Source organism: Neovison vison, chromosome 6 (assembly GCF_020171115.1).
Source record: "Neovison vison isolate M4711 chromosome 6, ASM_NN_V1, whole genome shotgun sequence".
Lineage (NCBI taxonomy): Eukaryota > Metazoa > Chordata > Mammalia > Carnivora > Mustelidae > Neogale > Neogale vison.
This window is the reverse complement of record NC_058096.1, coordinates 126,970,422-126,990,249: the sequence shown is the minus strand read 5'-3', so window position 1 is coordinate 126,990,249 and position 19,828 is coordinate 126,970,422. Positions and strand designations below refer to the sequence as shown.

At 43.8% G+C, this 19,828-nt stretch overlaps 1 protein-coding gene across 2 annotated transcripts in view; it reads left to right on the top strand.

The window, feature by feature from the left end:
* IL20RB (interleukin 20 receptor subunit beta) overlaps positions 1-4,497 on the top strand; it is a 38,312-nt gene extending 33,815 nt beyond the window's left edge. For both annotated transcript variants that reach the window (XM_044252298.1, XM_044252297.1), the window contains one exon: positions 2,839-4,497. In XM_044252298.1, coding sequence (XP_044108233.1) covers positions 2,839-2,921 — 83 coding nt within the window. In that variant the 3' untranslated portion in view covers positions 2,922-4,497. The remainder of the gene's footprint in view (positions 1-2,838) is intronic.
* Positions 4,498-19,828: the final 15,331 nt, after the last annotated feature.

The following is a 19,828-nucleotide window of genomic DNA, read 5'->3' as shown; positions in this document are numbered from 1 at the left end:
TAATGTATTATTAGCCCCAGGGGTACAGGTCTGTGAATTGCCAGGTTTACACGCTTCACAGCACTCACCAATATTTATTTTTATTCTTAAAAAATATTTTATTTATTTATTTGAGAGGGACAGAGATAGCGAGAGAGAGCACAAGCCTGAGGAGGGGGAGAAGCAGGCTTCCCACTGAGCAAGGAGCTGATGTGGGGCTTGACCCCAGGACCTTGGAATCATGACCTGAGCCAAAGGTAGTCACTTAACGACTGAGTCACCAAGGTGACCCTTGACCAGTTTTAAAAATTATTATCTGTAGGAGGATTGGTCTGATTGGGACTCCTCCACTGCAGCAGTCCTGGACCAACCCAAAATGATCATGGGAGGGGGGCATCCATGGCTGAAGTGGTCACAAGCCCTTCTTTTCCACATGTGGTGAAAAAAATTCAGCCTAACTCCATCAGTTGGTCACCTTTTGTCGTTTTCCTTTCAACTCAGTTACTCAAGCTTACCCTCTGTTCACAGGGTGTTCCATTCCTAACACTCTCTTGATTTTTCCTCTCTCAGGTGCATAGTCAGCAGCCCAGCAGAGGTTCCTCCCTGCCTCAGGATCAGGGGCACTAGCATCCTTCCAGGACCCAGAGTAAGGGACAGAACAAAAAGCTAGGGAGAAAACCATGTGAAGGGTCATTTGCTTAGAGAATTTCAAGTGCACAAGAAGAGCCCTCAAATGGCAAGATCTCCTAGGGATCCTAATGGATTACAAGCCACAGCCTAAACATAGCTTTTGGAGAAAACCAATTTTAGAGCAGACCAGAAGCAAGGATATTCTGTAAGAAGTGAGGCCACTTTCATCTGTGGAAGATAGATATCATTACCCTTGATTTGATTAGCTTTTGCTTTTCTGTTATCTTTACCAGCCTCCCTACATTGTCATTTCTTTCCATAAGGTTTTTCATTTTTATTGGTTCTCCCTCAATTTATTAAGTGGACAATCTCTCTGAGTATATGTATTTCCCACCGTGTCGTATGAGAAATTGATCATGAGTATCCATTACACCCAAACGGATTCTGGAGCTGTACATCCCCACTACCCTCTGCTCTGCCTCAAACTTGACTTTAGCACAGCCTAGCTGCACTTCAACATTTGCCTTAGTTAGAGATAATCCTCTAAGGTAACTTCCAGCCTTCCTTGCAAAAACCCACGCATCTTTCCAATTAAATCATGGGAAATTACCAAGTGGAAATTCTTGACAATTCTTTGAAAATCCCTTATTGAGTTTTTAAGTGTTTAATTTATCTGTTTGGATTAAACATTTCATGTCTACATCTATAATTTCACGGTTGATGATGGTTGCACTCTGAAATACACTATTAAGATTTTCTATCCATTCAAATTTATATCACCAAGTAACACTCTAAAGCAAAAATATATATGCAAAGAAAATCATATCGAGAATGCTCAGTGTATAGTCTCTATTTTAAAGTATTATTTCTTTTCCTTGTCTTTCATCCGTAATTTCTTTATGGGGATAGAGGCTTTGGTGCTAAGGAGTCTTCCTTTCTTTTCTGTGACTCACTTTATTCTTTCTCTTTTTGCTGTCGCAGTCCACTGTAATGTAGGTAGCAAGCATAAAGATGGCCCCACGTTAGTCATTCTTCAGTGGGTCGTTTGAAGTTTGGCTTTGTGTACTTCATAGAAGGTAGAGTTTGTGAGCTCAGATGCCTCTGGGGCCCAGACAGGTACAAAAAAAAAAAAAAAGTGCACTGCAGTGAGCATAATTGGATAGGGAGAGATGGTGGGGACCATGGTGAACATGTTTCAGCTAAAGAAGGCAGCTGTTTTTCAGTTTCAGCATGTTGTTGCTGAGAGGAAATGCGAGCCAATGCTACCAGATCTGTAAGGTGTTTTGTTTTTTTTTTAAGACTTATTTATTTTATAAGGAGAAAGAGAGAGCGTGTGTGTGTGTGTTGGGGAGGGGCAGAGGTAGAGAGAATTACAAGCAGACTCCCCACTGAGCACAGAGCCTGATGTGGGGCTCAATCTCATGACCCCGAGATCATGGCCCGAGTGGAAGTCAAGAGTCAGATACCCAACTGACCAAGCCACCCAGGCATCCAAGTTTTAAGTGAGAAACCAGGAATCAAAACGTTTATGAGAAATCTCCTAATTTTTAAATGTTGAAAATATTTCAAATAATATCAACAGAACCTTGCTTGAAAGTTTATTCTAACCTATGGGACAGCAGTTGTACACCTTCTGAACTTCTGAGCTTATGTTTTATTTTTGTGTTCTAGATCTACACTGTCCAGTATGGTAGCCACTCTCCACATGTGACCATTAAGCACTTGAAATGTAGCTAGTCTAAATTGAGATGCACTGTAAATATAAAATACACAATGGATTTTGAAAAACTCCTTAATATTTTTATATGGATCATAAGTTAAAATAATATTTTAATAATAAAATGCATTATTAAAATTAATTTCACCTGTTTCTTTTTACTTTTTAAAATGTGCTACTGGAGAACTTTAATTTGCATATATAGCTCAAATTAGGTTTCCACTGGAAAGTACTTCTCTAGAGTTAAAAAAAAATAATCAGATATAATCACTGTAGATTTAGGTAGCTGGTATCCTAAGGATCTGACTGGACCAGCAGCCGTGAATTGATGGTGGGCTCCACACTGACACTCCTGAAACAGGGGTTAGAATCGTCTTTGTGGCTTTTTGCTGCTTGAAAGTTAATCAGGTAGCTGGAATTTTTGCAACACTCTCCATCATTGTGGCTACTACTCTACCATCATATAGTACTACCATTCCTCTAATGAATATTAATGAAAATGATTTTTTCAGAAAATAACCAATTCACCCCAGAAGTTAATCAGCTGCAGAAGGGAAGAGGTGGAACCCTGTGCCATAGCTGTGCTGTCTTCTGAGGAACCCTTCAGGGCCTGGCTTTAGCAGCCTTGGGGAGGGCCCAGCTGAAACTGAGACTCCGGTTGGCACAGCACAACAGCCATGAGGGGAAAGACCCTGTATCTGTTTTCCTCCATGGACAGAGGACAAGAAAAGCAAGAGGAGCCTGGTGTGTCCATGTCTAGAGGCAACTGTCTGAAGCAGACTGGTTTGGCAGACAAAGCAAGAAGTGGGGGTCAGGAGATGTGACCTCTAGAACTGTCTGGCATTCACTGACTGAATGACCCTAGAGAAAGTGGCTTGGTTTCTCTGGTCCTCAGTTTTCTCATCTAGAAAGGGAGAATTAAACATACAACTGTCAAACCACTGTATCTCTCTGGCCCTTGCGGAGATTTGGGAAACTGGCAGCACTGTACATTGGGATTGGTTCAACTCTTCGGCAGAGCAGTATATAAATTGCAGCAAGAATGATAAAAACTCTTTACACCAGTTGGCTTGGAGAGCCACTTTCCTAAAGGAAACCTTGATGGGTAAAGGAAGGATGAGTACAACAGTGTTGACTTCACTTCAAACCACATGTCTGTGCAGAGGTCAATGGCTCAGCCAGCGCTGCAACACATGACCTAGAAGGAGGTCACAGGCCCATGGAAAATGGGCAGTGCTGTGCATACAAGAGATATTGTAAAGGGTAAATAACACACGCACACTGAGGGTAGCAGGTAGAATGTATGTGTATGAGGAGAGGAGAATGCAGAAGGATGTTGATAATAAACGTGGTGTTTGCTGTGTTCCTTTTACCTGTAGAGTTGTTAAAGTATAGAATTAAAAATAAAAAGGGGTCACCTTCAGCAATCCTTTTGGTTTCTTCCAAAAAAGTGGTCTTTGGGATTCTAGTTACATCATCAACCTTGTGTCCAGGAAGGCTCCTGAAGGCCACCATTGGCCAGGAGTTGAGGGGGTGACCCCAGGTAGGGGATGCAGCCGGGAAGGAGAACCCTGACTGGTGCAGCTGGCCAAAGCCTCACCTGGTCAGGGTGCTCCATAGGAAGTCCCTTGGGGGTACTTCTCCTCCCTAAGACAGCTCACCCAGCGTGTCCTCAGTGCCTTCTAGCATGTTCATCCGGGACCAACTTTTGGAAGCCTCTTCCTGCCCCTCTCCCAACCAGGTGAGGAAGAGTCAGGGCTAGGGAAGGAATGGAGAGGTAAGTCTCTTGAGAAGTGAAGGGATTAATGGGCAAGGCCTGTGCGTTCCTTCTTAACCCCCAGCTTTGGAGCCTCTGAGTTGGTTTGTCTCCACACCAACTTCCAGGACCCCTTCCAGCCAGCCCAGAGGTGGGGACAATGTAACTACTTCAACCAGGTGTTTCTCCTACAAAAGAGAGGCCTACAACCCCCCTCTCTACCCCAGTGGGGTCTCAAGGAGCCAGAGGGTGCGCTCTCCAGGAGGATGATACTGTCGAAGATCTTTCCTTTGTACAATTTGTATGCTTCCGTGTTGTTGGATTTCTTCATGAAAAGTATGTGTTAATTTTATATTTAGCCTAAACTGGACATATTTTCAATGTGCAAAAATAAAGGCTATACTACTGTACCGGTCATCACTCTCCCTTGTCCCACTTCCTTGCTCCTCCCCCCTGGGGCTGTTGTCCCTCTGCCACCTATCCAGGACTAGAACCCAGAAATCACCCTTGATTTCCCCCTGCCTGAATCCCTCTCACAATTTGTCCCAGTGCTCATCCATTTCTCTTGGCATATATATGTATATAAATAATTATCTCAATTATTCTGTTGTCATCCCAGTTCCCAAACAAGCATTTACTGGGGTCCAACCATGCAAAGACATTGAGCTAGTTCCTCATAGAGGGGGCTCCCTCCTCTGTAGCTGGTTATTCCCTCCTGGAGTGCTTATATCCTGACTCCCCAGGCCTCCTCTCTTTTTACCCCCATCACCTGGCTCTTTAAATCATGACACTTTAAGGAGTGAAAAGGGGCACAGTCAATACCTACAACAGAACAGGAAGACCATGCATCTTTGCACTCAATGCCCATAGAGAGCCCCTGCCCCCAGAACCAAGCCCACCTCTCAGCCCTGTCCTCAGGGAAAGCTGCCAGAGTCCAGTTGAACAAAACCTTCTGCTCCATGAGGTTTACATTTCCACTGGGGAAAGCAGAAAGAATAATAACAAAATAATACAAAACCAAATAATGATAGTAATTACTTTTTTAAGGTGAATTATCTGGTATATTGGGAGTGTATAAATCCTATGAAAAATGCAAAGGAAGAGCAGAAAATGGGGAGTGGGGGCAGGTTGCAGCCTCCTCTAAATGAAAGTGAATGAAAACCCCCAGACCACAGCTCTCCCCTCTGTTCCATCCTTACACAGACACATGGGGTGGGGACATTAGGAGTGGCTCTAGAACAAAATAATTTGGCACCAAATCTTTAGGAGTCTGCAGCCTAAAACAAAAACTTCATTTAGTATTTGTCCAGTTTGTATTGATAATGTATTTTTGTTTGTTTTTGGAGCTATTCTCTTAAGTTTTCAGAACAAGTAAATAATTATGTTTGATAGGAGCATAGATTTCAGGATTGGTTAAAGAAGGCTAATTAACTCACGAATTTGAGTAGAAGCAGTGTATTGTTAGAACTGAACTGAGCATATCAAAATGAAGTCATGCCTTTGAAAAACATGTAATTAAAAATATATTTCTTTTCTGGCTCCCTGCCCCCCCCCAAAATGGCCGAGTAGCAATGTTACCCCATAATGCACGTAATGCATCCTGATGGCTACATTATGGTTTCTAATGCTATTTCTCTCCCCAAAGGAACCAGGGTTTCTTGAAACAATGTCTGATTCCATGTCTAGTCTGGGGCAGAAGAATATGAGGCGATCTCAGAACACCTAAAACGCTGGGCCAGAAGCAAAGCTTTTGAAAGCTAAAAGGTCACCACCGGCCAAAGTTGGGAGAGTGTGAGCATCAAAATGAGAATATTGGGGCGCCTGGGTGGCTCAGTGTGTTAAAGCCTCTGCCTTCATCTGTCATGGTCTTAGGGTCCTAGGATCGAGCCCCACATGTGTGTGTTTGGGGGGAAAAATCTCTGCTCAGCAGGGAGCCTGCTTCCCCCTGTCTCTCTCTGCCTACCTCTCTGCCTATTTGTGATCTCTGTCTGTCAAATAAATAAAATCTTAAAAAAAAGAAAGAGAGAGAATATTGGCTGTCAGTACATTTGAAATGTCACAAGTCCATAATAACACATAAAAAGAGCAACACTGGGACGCCTGGGTGGTGCAGTTGGTTGGACGACTGCCTTCGGCTCAGGGCGTGATCCTGGAGTCCCGGGATCGAGTCCCACATCAGGCTCCCAGCTCCATGGGGAGTCTGCTTCGCTCTCTGACCTTCTCCTCGCTCATGCTCTCTCTCACTGTCTCTCTCTCTCAAATAAATAAATAAAATCTTTAAAAAAAAAAAAAGAGCAACACTAGTACAGTGACTTCTCAGAAAAGATGAATAGAATGCATTTCAATTGAGTCTTGTTATGCAGTCATGTTGGGTTTATTGACTCACCATGTCAATGAAGAATACTGGGAAGTGTAAATACCTCAGTCAGAAGGGTTGGTTCTCTACAGCCACCAAACCCTGGCCCAGGCTGCAGCCCTCTCCCCACTGGATACCTGCAGTAGTCCCTTTACTGGCTGCTCTCCACTCCAGTCCTTCCGCACTTGCCTGTCTCCTATCGTGCCAGGGAGTCCCAGGGATGTGCCTTTATTTTTCTTTTACAGAGGATTTGTAGGTTCAGTTTGTCTGTCTAGCCTCTGTGCTATTCTTCCTCATCTTTTACATATGTACTGTGTGTATAATGTATATTTCATAATATAATATATATTTTCTTATTTTCCGTGTGCCCTATTTTATCCATAGGCTAGTTCTCTGTGGATGCAGAGGTCTCAGTGTCCTTTGAATCTGGCCTGACTTGATCCATCCCTTCAGGGACCCTTCGCAAAGCTTCTGGAGCCTACTTGGAAGGGGACCTCATTAAGTCCACGGGTGTCTGGCGCCACCTTGTGTTGAGTACTGGAAAAAGTCCTGTTTCCCCTGAGCCAAGTTTCCTTGATGGAAAAAGAAAAAACTCCCACAAGTTTTCCTAGAATGAGAACTCAATTACAAAACTTCCGCGGGCTTGGCCCCTAACAAACTTCCACTCTCATTAGTGGATTTAGAATTTAGTGGCCGCCATATCCTCACGCGGACTCTGTCTCCACCGCATATTAGGGGCTTTTTATTTTTTCTGTGTGTTCTATTTCTAGGCTATTCTTGGACTAGACCGACTTTCTGGGGTGTTCCTCAGTCATGGTTCATGAGAGGGTAGTCATATCAAACCACTGTGGCACCTACTCTGAAATTTGAACCTGGCATACAAGAGTTGACCCCAAATTACAGTTTTGTCTTGTGGGTTCCAGGGACCCTCAAGTCCTCAAGAACCTAACAAAAAAGCTTGGAAAAACCCATTCTTGCCTAAAGTGGGAGCAGGCACATGTGGAAGTAGGAGGCTCCCAAAATGAAGACACAGCCCTTCCAGCCTCCCTCAGTGAGAATCTGCAAGCCCAGGAGAGGCTGCAAAACCCCATTAAAGATTCTGGAGGAAAAACTGAGCAGGAGCATTCCTGGGTGCCTGCAGGAAGTCTCAAGAGCAAAAGCACAAACCCTGTAACTGTGAAGGAGGCACTTGTCCCTGGTCCCTCCATTGGGGAAATTTTAAAAAGCGACTTAAAAAATCCTGGCTATTAGAAAAATGAGTGTCTGTACAAACCTCAGTAACTGCTACATTTTGCTTCTGGATTTTAAGCCACTCATCTCTGAAGTGGCCCCATGCCTCATTTCCTGGAGATGCCAGCCCGTCTCTGCCAAGCTGCCTTGGTGTAAGATGAAGCCTACAGACATCATCTTGGGTTTCTAGCCTTAGGAAATCCTACCCCAGAACTAGGGCCATCTGATGTCATCCCACTCACATTATTGAGGCTGAAGGGCCTTCGCAGGTGAGGCTCAGGTCATGAAGTTAACTCTCCACTCTCTCATCTTCACGTTTGAGTCTTGCCAATTGGAAACAGATCAAAATGGAATAGTGCCTTCTCAGATTAAGCCTAGATTGTGGAGCATGGCCAGTGGGTGAAGAATTACTGTATTTTAAATGAAGAGTCTTAAGTTAGCAGATGGCAGCAAGCAGATATTGCACTTTAAATATGTGTAATTGTAAGCAGTTCTGTTTCAGTCCCTGAGAAAAAATGTTTGTCAGAAAAAAGGATTTGTCTCTTTTCTTCCTTTCCCCTCATTTTTTCTCTTCTTCCTTCCCTCCCTCTTTTTCTTTTATTCTTTTTTCTAACAAAGTTTTAAACTCTAAAGGAGAAGTTTAGTTTTGGGTTGGCATAGACAAGCTGCAAGTTGAAGAATTGACAGTCAGCATTTGGGTCTGAGGTGTGGTTCTAACTGTGCAGGTGCTGGGGATGTGGACAGTACCAGCAGGATATGGGCTAGAGCTGGGGCTCACTCTTTCCTTTGGCTAATGACTTGTTTAAAAAAAATCACATCCCCCCAAAAAAAGATTTATTCCCAAATCAGAGCTTTTGAATTAGATACCATTTAAAACTTTAAAAAGGTATTGATTATATTGATAATTCAAACCAGATAATGTATCTTTTTATCTTAAATTCAAAGAACATAGTTTTTAAAATTATCTTGAAGTCATAAATGTGATTCCTACGGAATGCAAAGTCAGGGATTTAGGGCACAGCTTTTTGGATTCTGGGACAGAATCCAGATATCTCCTCCAACGTTAACTAGTTGTGCCCCATGAGGCAGTATGCAATCATTTCTAAACACTGATAGATTTTATGAACGGATTCTATGAGAACCCACATAATCTGGAAATTTTATGAATTTGTAAAATTTTCTTCTTTAACTTTCTTTTAAAAGGTGAAATAATCTGATAACATTTTTTCAGTTATTAAAAGGTTGTAATATTATTTGATATATCTGGTAATATATTTTTAACTTTTTAAAGATTTTAAAATTTGTTTTAGAGAGAGAGAGAGAAAGTGGGGGCGTGGTGGAAGGCAGAGGGAGAGGGAGAGAGTGAGTCCTGAGCATTGCCACGCTGAACACAGAGCCAGGCACAGTGCTGGATCTCCCAACCCTGAAATGGTGACCTGAGCCTAAACCAAGAGTCAGATGCTTAACTGACTGTGCCACCCAGATATCCATGGGTGGATATGTATTTAAATTCTCTTTCTCTCTCTTTTTTAAAAGATTTTATTTATTTATTTGACGGAGAGAGAGAGATCACAAGTAGGCAGAGAGGCAGGCAGAGAGAGAGGAAGGGAAGCAGGCTCCCTGGGATCATGACCCTAGCCAAAGGCAGAGGATTTAACCCACTGAGCCACCCAGGCGCCCCTAAGTTCTCTCTCTCTCTCTCTCTCTTTTTTTTTTTTTTGAAGACTCTGATTGTTTCAACTTTATTTTCAGGAATATTTAATTTTATAAAGCATTCTGGGTGGTTGTCCTCTTTTTTTTAGAAGATTTTATTTATTTATTGGACACACAGAGAGAGAGATCACAAGTAGGCAGAGCAGCAGGCAGAGAGAGGTGGAGGAAGCAGGCTCCCCCCAACCCCCTGCTCGGGGCTCGATCCCAGGAGCCGAAGACAGAGGCTTAACCCACTGAGCCATCCAGGCACCCCGTATTTAAAGTGGATATGTATATAAAGTGGATATATATATAAAGTGGATATATATATAAAGTGGAGATATAGATATATATATAATATATATATACATACATGTATTTTTAACTGAAAATGTATTGAAGTATATCTTGTATTTTATGACATACTTATTTGGCTTTGGCAAGTTTGAATTTTGTATAGAATGAAGGGAATTGGTAATTGTGTTTTCTAAAGACTTCAGAGAACTTGGAGTTTTACTCTCTGTTGATCCATAATTAAAATAAGGGCAATAATAATGTACATGAAGCAAAGTCTGAATTTTGACCCATGAATCAATAGAGATTTCAGTTAAACTCTAAAGATAATGTATTTATAGGTACTGTTCTTGGATAATTGTAAAGAATTTGACCCCCTTGTGAGAAAATTAAAAGCTTTGATTGGACTTAAGATACTGCTAATTGATTTTGATTCTTCACTGCCAACTTGAGGTAACAGTACATAACACGGTATATTAAACTGGTAAGGGAATGCTGAACATTATAAAAGAAGGGCGGGTTCGTAGTTCATAAGAGGAGCAAGATAAATAAAAAGCTTAGATCAGAACAGGATTTTACAAAAAAAAGAAAAAAACCTGAATGTGTGAAAGTAATCTAGACTGGATAGGTTGGTTAATAGCAGGCAGAACTGGTTCTTTCAGCCAGAAATCCTGTGTACCAATCTTGATATTATACCTATGGGCTAAGCCACTGTAGATGAGCAGATAATGGTGAAATGCAACCATGGTGCAGAATTTCGGCCACTATACTGTTGGAGGTCTCTCCATCATCTTGTGTCAGAGAGGAATTTCTTTCTTCTAGTGGCTGCCAGTCTCCAGCTCCTAAGAGCTTTGGTTGGTCAGCTGGTGTAACGCTATGGCTCTCAGACTGAAAATGAAGGAAAATGCTTGAAGCAAAACTCTATGCCAGATAAGGACTCACAGGGCCAGAGTGAGAGATTATAAGTGACTCTTGAGCAAAGACTTTTTTTTGTTCGTTTGTTTTGCAAATCCTTAGTGGAATGCAGCCTAAAAAGAAAAAAAAAAAAAAAGGCATTAGAAAAACTGGACTTTGTTAGGTAATTAGATAGTTTGCATTAATGTTATAAAGCTATTTTAGAATTATTTTCTTTTCAGACAAAGAAAATAAGTAATTATATTTATATTGTTAGGAATCTAGATTTTTTTTTTTTTCACATAGGAGAAAAGGAAATACCATTGTAGAATCAAGAATTTGAGTAGGAATTCTGTATTGTTAGTACTGAACTGGAAACATCCATATGAACTCATGCTTTTAAAAGAACAAAAATAGTAATCTGAAAACGTGTTTTGTCCCTTTGTCTTTTGAAGTGGCCAGAGAGATGTGTCTGTCACCTGACAGCACATCAGCTCGCTCATTCTGGTCTGTAGGTCTCTTTTCTTACTGAAAGTACCTTGGGAGAAATGGCAGGTTCCCTATTTTGAGCTGAAAGTTCAAAATGAACCTGAACAACTAAACAAGTCGGGAAGCAGGAGAATTTAAACAGATTAATGGAATCAAAAGAACATAGGAGCCAATTTAGAAGGGGTTCCCACCAACAAAGTTGAGACAACTTGAACTTCAGAAATAAGAGTATTATTGCCAGGGGTCTATTGACACATAGTAAACCTGAAGTCATAAGTCTAAAATGGAATGCAGAGTGCATCTAAATCATGTAGACTAAGAGAAGGTTAAAAAAAAAAAAGTATGTTTTGTTGGATTACTGTCTTCTTGATTGCACAGATGTAGAAAACAGAAACTAGTAAATAGGAGTACCTCAGTCAGAAGGAATTTTTCTGTTTCAAGGGAATGGAAGTGGATTCACCCTGTAAATTATAAGCTGGAGTCAGACAGGGCCACATAAAAATATCAAAATTCAATGGAAGTCTCTTTGATGATACTCATGTATAAGAAGACCCATAAAGTTGAGGCTTAGGAGTTAAGCTTTAATGGCTTCTGGCCTTCCAAACTTCCCGAATCTGGATTGAGTTTGCCTTTTCTGGCCAACTCTTGGGTCCCTCTGGGAACAAGGCAGGAAATAGGCATTATGTAATTCTGTTGACTCCATGGAACAGCTAAATGTTCTGATATTTGCAATGTAAAAATGAGAGGTAAAATTTGTACTGATTTAAATTTTTGACTTTTTTTCTTTTTTACTTAGAACACATTGAACAGCAAATAAAAACCACCCTGACAAGCATAAAAGAAGATCACAGAAGTAAGGGAAAAGATTATTATGTGTCTTTAATGACATTTTTTTCTTCTTCATGCACAAGGGACCCCACAAATTATGCAGTTGACCCTGTTTGTAGTCAGTGTGCATAGCCAATGAAGGAGACAGAGGAGGTGGGGAATTACTCTGGAGTCCTGGGCCTGAGAAACTGGGAGAATGACAGACTGGGAGGGCAGAGTGGTCTGTGGTTGGGGCAAGGATAATGATTTTGTTTTGGCATGTGTGAGGTTTGGGGTGCCACATGTCCAGAAGGCAGTGGGAGCCGCAGTCCAAGAGCATGAGGGGCTGGCTGTGTGGAGGGAGGTCTGGAGGTATGCACAGAGGATTGAAGTCAATCAGTTTGTTCTGTCTCTTCATCTTTGCGGTTTCCTGGAACTCAATGGAGCTGAACTGCAAGGGCTGGGGGGTGGGGGGTGGTTTGAGCTTCAGTATCCTGTGCTGTACAGAGAAGAGGCCATTGGGTTTGGCAGGAGGACTGTGTCAAATGTGGGGGCTGAGCTTTCCACTGCCCAGAGATTTGAATGGAACTGGAAGGAGTGGAAGAGGCAGCCTACTCCTTCCAAAAGGCATGGGTCTAGGAGGAAAGAATCAAGGAAAGAAAGTCTGGAGTGGCTGGTGTAGCAGATGCCAGCATGCCAGGGTCACTTGGGGAATGCTAACAAGGACACACGTGTGGTCCTCAGACTACTTGAAGAAGGATCTCCTGGGGCAGGTTGGGGGGTGGTGGTAATCCGATGTTCAGGAAACAAATGAACAAATAACAACAGAAGCCTCTTTTAAAAGATTTTATTTATTTATTTTTTTAAAAAGATTTTATTTATTTATTTGATAGAGAAAGAGAGCACAAGCAGGGGGAGCAGCAGGCAGAGGGAGAGGGAGAGGCAGGCTCTCCACTGAGCATGGAGCCTGATGTGGCGCTCAATCCCAGGACCCTGGGATCATGACCTGATCCAAGGGCAGATGCAACAACCACAAAAGAAAAGGAGAACAAAACGCTGCAGTTTTTCAGAAGCTCTCTGTGATTCAGAACAATGAGCTGAAGCCTGCTCCTCTTTAGAGATACATTTTTGTCCTAATGTAGCTGCTTCCTTGCTATGACCTTGGACACAGGGGTTGAGGACTGGCCCTAGTGCCATAGGCCTAGAGTGCCCAGGCTACCCAAAGCTGATGGGGTTGGAATGAGCATGCAAGGCCTTGCGGGTGCGGGAAGCCAGGCCTCCGGAACAGGGCAGCTGCAGGGAGAGGCTGGATCACAGGAGCAGGTACTTGGGGTCAAGTGACATCTGCTTTACTCAAGCCTTAACCTACACAAATGTGCATATACCCCTGGAGGCATCTGGGCGGCCAGTGAGCCGTGCTCTTCAACAAGAGATGGGGCAAGCCTTGAATGTGGGAAAACCCTTGGGCCGCATCAGGCAGACCAAACGGGGTCTGACTGTGGCAAGTTAAAGGCTATTGCCTCTGAAAGCTGTTTGAGGGTGGGATCCACCATGCAGGAGGTTGTCCAGGTGGTTTGGGTCCTGGCTGGGCTCCACAGGCCTGGAGGGCCCCAGCTGCATCGGGTGGGCTCATGGGGCGTGTACTGCGCAGGCGTTAGCTGTTCAGGTCATGGGAGCCTGTGCTGCAAACACAGCAGCTGTAGGAAGAGGCTGGGTTCCATGAGGCAGCTCCTGGGTTATCTGGTATCTGCCAAATTCCAAGCCCTAGCTACAGAAATGCACATACTCCACCCTCCCCCGCACCCCTACTTTGCCCTGCCAAAGAGAAGCTGGGTGAGTCTGGACTGCCTGGCCAGGATGAGACCTGCTGGGTCAGGGGAGCCAGGGACCTGGTCCGGGAATGTGTCCAGAGATGCCCTACAAAGTTGTGGTGAGGTGTGGGGGGCAGTTCAGGGCTTCAAGTTCTCACCTACACAAATGCACATATTCCCCTGGGACAGGGCTGGAGGAATATGGGCTGCCTTCTCAGGGTGTGGCTGGGTGGGGAAAGTCAGTGTATCGTCCAATAAGAGACACCTGGGCACCTTGACTGGAGAGCCCGGGACACCATCAGGCAGCTGGTCTAAACAGAGCCTGGCAGTCCCCAGTTTTAAATGGAGTGTCAGAAATATCTTCAGGGTATGGGCCTTCTACACCCTGGGGCCATTAAGTTGGTGGGGTCCTGCCACTGTCCCAAGGGCCTGGGGTGCCCCCTGTAGCCCAAGGCCTGCTGACAAGGTGTGCTGTGTGAGCTGGGACTGTGCATGTGGGGACAGAACGGGAGCCAGGGCCCTGGTACAGAAAAATAGCAGGTGAGGTCTGCTTACAGGAATGGACTTCATAGACTCCATAGCATCTGCCTGATTTCATGCCTTCACCTACACAAATGTGAGTATTTCCCTGGCGGGTGGAGCTGAAGGCATGTAGGCTGCTTTGCCAGGGTGAGGCCCCATACCGGCTGGTTAGGAACCCTTCAATGACAGACACCTGGGAGCCTTGTTTTCTGGAGAAGCCGTAACCACATGAGGTAGCCATTCTGAGTGGGGACTGACTGTTGCTGGTATAAAGCTACTACCGAGCAAAGATTTTTGGGGAGCGGGCACTCTCTACACCCTGGGCTATGCAGGCAACATGGGTGGCTCAGGAACGACATTTGCTTGGCACAGAAATAGCCCTTACAGCCACGCCTTCCTCTTTGGGACTGGTTTGAACCCAAAAGGCCTGGAGGCCCCAGCACTCAGAGGCTGTCTGGCCCAGTGCAGGCTGTGCATATACCACTGCAGGTCAGAGGAGTGAGGGACCTGCAACCAGGCAACTGTAAGGAGAGGCTGGGTCACAGAAGCAGGCTACTGGGGTTACTTTGTATCTGCCTAATGCCAAACCGTAAATGACACAAATGCCTATATTCTCCCTCACGACAGAGTTGAAGGCATCAGGACTGCCTTTCCAGGGTGGTGCTATACTTGACCGTTGGGCTGCCCTCCAATAAGAGCCGCCTGGGAGCTTTGATTGTAGGTGAACTCTGGGAACCCATCAGACAGCAAGTCCAAAGGGAGTCCTTGAGGGTCCTCTTGTTCTGGCTCTGTGGGGTTGGGGGATTGCTCTCTCCTTCCATGGTACAGCCTACCTTCACTCCCTAATGCCTGGACTGAGGTCCGTGCTCTTCTTGTCCCTCCCAGAAAGGTGGACACCACTCTGTGGGAGCTGGTGTGGGATGGACCAGCTTAATATCCTGGAGAACCCCACTGCCAGAGGCAGTGGGAGCAGATGGACCAATGATGCGCCTTCTGCCTTCAGACTGGCTGGGTTTGAATTATGACTCTATCTCTTAATAGCTGTGTGATCTTTGGCAAATTACTTAACCTCTCTGAGCTTCAGTTACTCATGTGAAAAATGGGGTGACATTACTTCCCACATCAGGAAGAGTAGATGAGTAAATGAGAAAAGTAAAGTTTTTAGTGCAGTATCTGGTGCACAGTTGGCATGCGATGGTTCTAGTCAACTGAACTTCTTGCTGATTGGTCAGTTACTCAGCTCTTGGGGAAGGTGATGTATGGCTGCTGAGGTCTGAGGGGTGTGGCTGTATGGGATGTTTCTATATGCTAAGCAAATGTAGTTCCTGAGCCATCCATGTTGCCTCTCTGGGTCTGGACTCTCCACTGCCCCAGTGGGAGAGCTCAAGCCCCTCTTCTTGTTTTTCTTACCTTAATTGGTTGTTGGAGATTCAGGGTTTGGGCTGATCAGCCAGGCTCAGCTGATGATGCTGCCCCAGGCAAGAACAAGAGTCTGAGCAGCACATTGGCAGTCTTGGGTCTCTGAGCCTGTTGGAGTAGGAGGCTGACCTATGTGATATCAGCATCTGAGATTTCATCTGAAAGTCCTGAATCACCTCTGAAGTCCTTACTGTGAGAGGGAGGGCTTGGGGGAGCTTTGGCACTGGGGCTCTCCAGAATGTGGAATACTCTGTCCTACATCAGCTCTCATGAAGAGGTGTCCCCTCTTCTGGGCAGGCAGGACAAGAGAGGGAGAAATTTCTGCCAAAGCCAGTAATAATCAAGCAAGTTCTTCCCATCACTAAGGGAAAATGTAGTTAACTGTAGAGAAGGGCTTGCAAAACTGAGGTGATGTGGGGCTGGGGTATATATCCTGCTTGTCCAGCTCAGTAGTGTCTGAAGCATAACTGACCAAGATGATGGAGTGAGCACACATCAAACCCTCTCTAACCTCCTCCAAACACAGAGGAATGGTAGATCACACTCACATAGACACACACACACAATCTTTGTGGAACAATAGTGAAGACTAAACCTATAGAGTAAGCTGATGAAGGGTAGCCCAAGGGTAAAAGGAACTGGAGACACACACCCACCCACCCACACACACACATGGCTTCAAAGCTCATGTGGGAATGGAAATGAGTGTACACCAAGCTTGGCAAGAGAATGGATCCATGCTCACTGCATGAAGCTGGGGTTGGGCTGGTTGTCTTGTCCATTTCATGAATGGGGACAGAAAATACTCCAGAAGTGTGCTATTTGCCCATGGTGCAGGAAGAGAAATAGGCATCTTTGTCTGGGTTGGTCCTGCCCCGGGAGACAGCATCAGGAATTTTGTTGGCTTAGAGAAGACGCTTGAAACTCCATAAGACATAGTCCTGAGTATGTAAACTCAGAGGCCTAGGCTAAGGCAGCTGCAAAAGTATCTACCAGAGAAGGACTTGTTCATGGAAAACTCTCCCATGCAGAATGAGCTATAAAAGAAAAATGACAAAAGGACATATTTCAGACTCAGCAACTAGAAAAATTTGTAAGACAAGAGATGGAAATAATGGATACTTTGAAGGTCTACTGACTCATAGGGTGTCTCCATCCTCCCTTAAAATTTACCTGGGGGAGCAGTTTTTCTCCTTTTCAGTTGATGACTTTTCGGATCACTCCTAGGTGATGGAAAGCTCTGTAGTCACTTTAACTCAGTCACCTTAATTCAGTTCATAATTAAAACTGCATATTCCCAGATAGTAATAAAAACATTGAACTCTTATGAGAAAGCTTCTTCTGTCTTTAGCAGATTGGCTTCCTTACTTCAGGGAAGTATGTGATCTGTTTCCATCTCTTTTTTTACCTCCTCCTCCTTCACCTGTTGCCATTGTGGGCCCATTTGAGATTGGATTTCAAGAAGGATAGAGTGGAAAGGTGGCTCAGGAAGGGACTTTCTTGACTGGAACACTTGAAAGCTCAGTTTGGGTTCCCTGGCACTGGCTGAGGTTTAAAGCTGATTTTCTTCTCCTATGGATACTTTCATGAGCTCTTTGTAAACTTTTCTGTTGAAATTCTCAGAATGTAAGTCCATGATGTAGGCAGCACTTTTGATGGTTACTTTTGTGTGTCAACTTGACTGGGACATGGGAATGCCCAGATATTTGGATAAACATTGGGGCGCCTGGGTGGCTCAGTGGGTTAAAGCCTCTGCCTTCGGCCTAGGTCACGATCCCAGGGTCCTGGGATCGAGCCCTGCATCAGGCTCTCTGCTCAGCAGGGAGCCTGCTTCCCCTTCTCTCTCTGCTGGCCTCTCTGCCTACTTGTGATCTTTGTCTGTCAAGTAAATAAATAAAATCTTTAAAAAAAAAATTATTCCGGTTGTGTCAATGAGGGTTTTTCTGAATGAGATTAGCATTTGCAGTCAAATGCTCTACCACTGAGTTATACCCCTGAGATTAGCATTTGGATTGGTAGACAGAGTAAAGCAGAATGCCCTCTCCAATGTGGGTGAGCCTCATCCAATCCAGTGAAGTCCTGAACAGAATAAGAAGACGGAGTGAGAAAGAATTCTCTTTCTGCTTGACTGTTTTCAAGCTGGGATATCTGTCTTCTCCTGACTTCAGACTCCGACTAGAACTTATACCATTGCTCTCCTGGGTCTCTAGTTTGCCAAGTACAGATCCTGGGACTTCTTATTCTCCATAATCACATGAGCCAATTCCTTATTATCCATCTATCCCTCCATTTCTAACTCCCAGACTAATGCAGATTTTGGTGCTAAGAGTGGTTCTAGAGGAAGAGAATTTTAAGGATGAATTTTCTGAATTGGTTTGGGGGTTTCTGGAATTGGTTCTCTAATTAAATTTAAACATGCTAATGACTTTTATTTCTTATAGTAAAGAGGACACTGATAATCCATGGCAAAATTTGGCAATAAAGATGTGCAAAATATCATTATTGGACATTCTTATTCAACCACTAATAAGCAAGGAGTTGGGTAACTGTGTATTTAATATTTTCTAACATTTTTTGAAAAATAACAAATCTAATGAGGTTGGCTGGTTGCTTCTGATGTTGCTGGACAAAGTGTGAAAAGAAAAGGATGAGCTCAGGGATTTGAATTCCCAGCTCAAATGCCACATAAATCACCTGAAAGCTTCTATGTGTGCCCTGAAGGAGGCTCTTATCTACTATAGCTGAAGAGTTCAAATTGCTGAAAATCAAATGCAGAATCTTACCCTGCAATTGGCTGAATTATCATGTAAATTGAATACCCAGCCTTGCAGGGTATTAAAGTAAGGTCATAGATTGGGAAAGAATGGGGACCCTGTAGGTTGAATTGGAGGTGTGTAGGAAGTTCCTGATGAAGCTGGGGACCTTGAGCCCCCAAATGTTGATGCATTTTTTTTCACTGTGGAAGAGGCGTCCCTACCCCCAGTAGAAGCTGCCTTCCCACCCCAGTGGTAGTGATTCCTTACTGAGAGAATTAACTCTGTTTTGGCTGAGGAAGCTATAATGCACCCCACCCCTGCACTTGCCATACAGGACAAAGGTGCATTTCCTCGAGTCCCATAGCCATCTTTCCCTCCAGATCTATAACTAGATTCAAATCCCAGCAGTCCCTAAAGGTGAAGTACCAAGTGTGACCCATGAAGAGATGCACTATACTTTAAAAGACTACTTGAATTTTCTAATTTGTGTAGACCGAAATCTTGGGAACACTTGGGAATGGATATGGAGGGTGTGAGGTAATAGTGGAAGGAACATTAATTTGGATCATGTTGAATTTATTGATATAGGCTCTCTAAGCAGAGATTCTGCATTTATGTTGCAAGCTCAAGGAGTTAGGAAGGGCTTTAACAATTTGTTTGGTTAACACAAGCATGGACCAAAAGGTGAGCAAATTAGAGTGAGCAAATTAGAAATGATAGACCTGCCTTGGCTTCATGTAGAGGAAGGGATTCAAAGGCTTAGGGAAACTAGAATGTTGGAATGAATTTATCATTTAAGATTTACTCACCTATACTGGGAAAGTACAGAAGACATACACTTTACTGTTGCTGTGAGAAGTAATTATGAGAGGGGAGTCCCAATATACTTGAAGAGACTATGATTGCTCTTCTCTGTAGACCAGACCTTATAGTGAGAGCTGCAGTCATTGAATTGGGAAACCAAAATACAATAGGAGTAATTGGCTCTTGGGGTGACAGGGGTAAAATGGTGGCACTCAGCTGATCTGTGGCATTGGCTAGTTGCTCATGGTGTTCCTAGAAGTGAAAGTAGATAGGAATCCTACTAAATTTTTCATTGATCTGTATAAGAAAAGTTCTAAGTCAAGTGAACAAGTTTAACCTGAATCAAAAAACAGAGTCATAGCTCCTCAATCAATTCCCAAGCTTGAGCCAAATTATAAACCCAGAACCCCTTGAATGAAGTGAAGGCTAGGTCCCCTTTAAGAAGGACTTGGTACACAGCCAAAAATTTACACTATTAATCTTCCCCCCTCCTTCCCCAAGGAGACTTATAGCCTTTTTGAGGGTAGCTGTGCACTGGGGAGAAAGAAATAGAGCCATTAGGGACTACAGGACACTGACTCTGAATTGACATTAACTCCAGGGGCCCCAGAATGTCATGGTGGTCCACCAGTCAAGGATAGAGAGTTATGGAGGTCAGTTGATTTTTTTTTT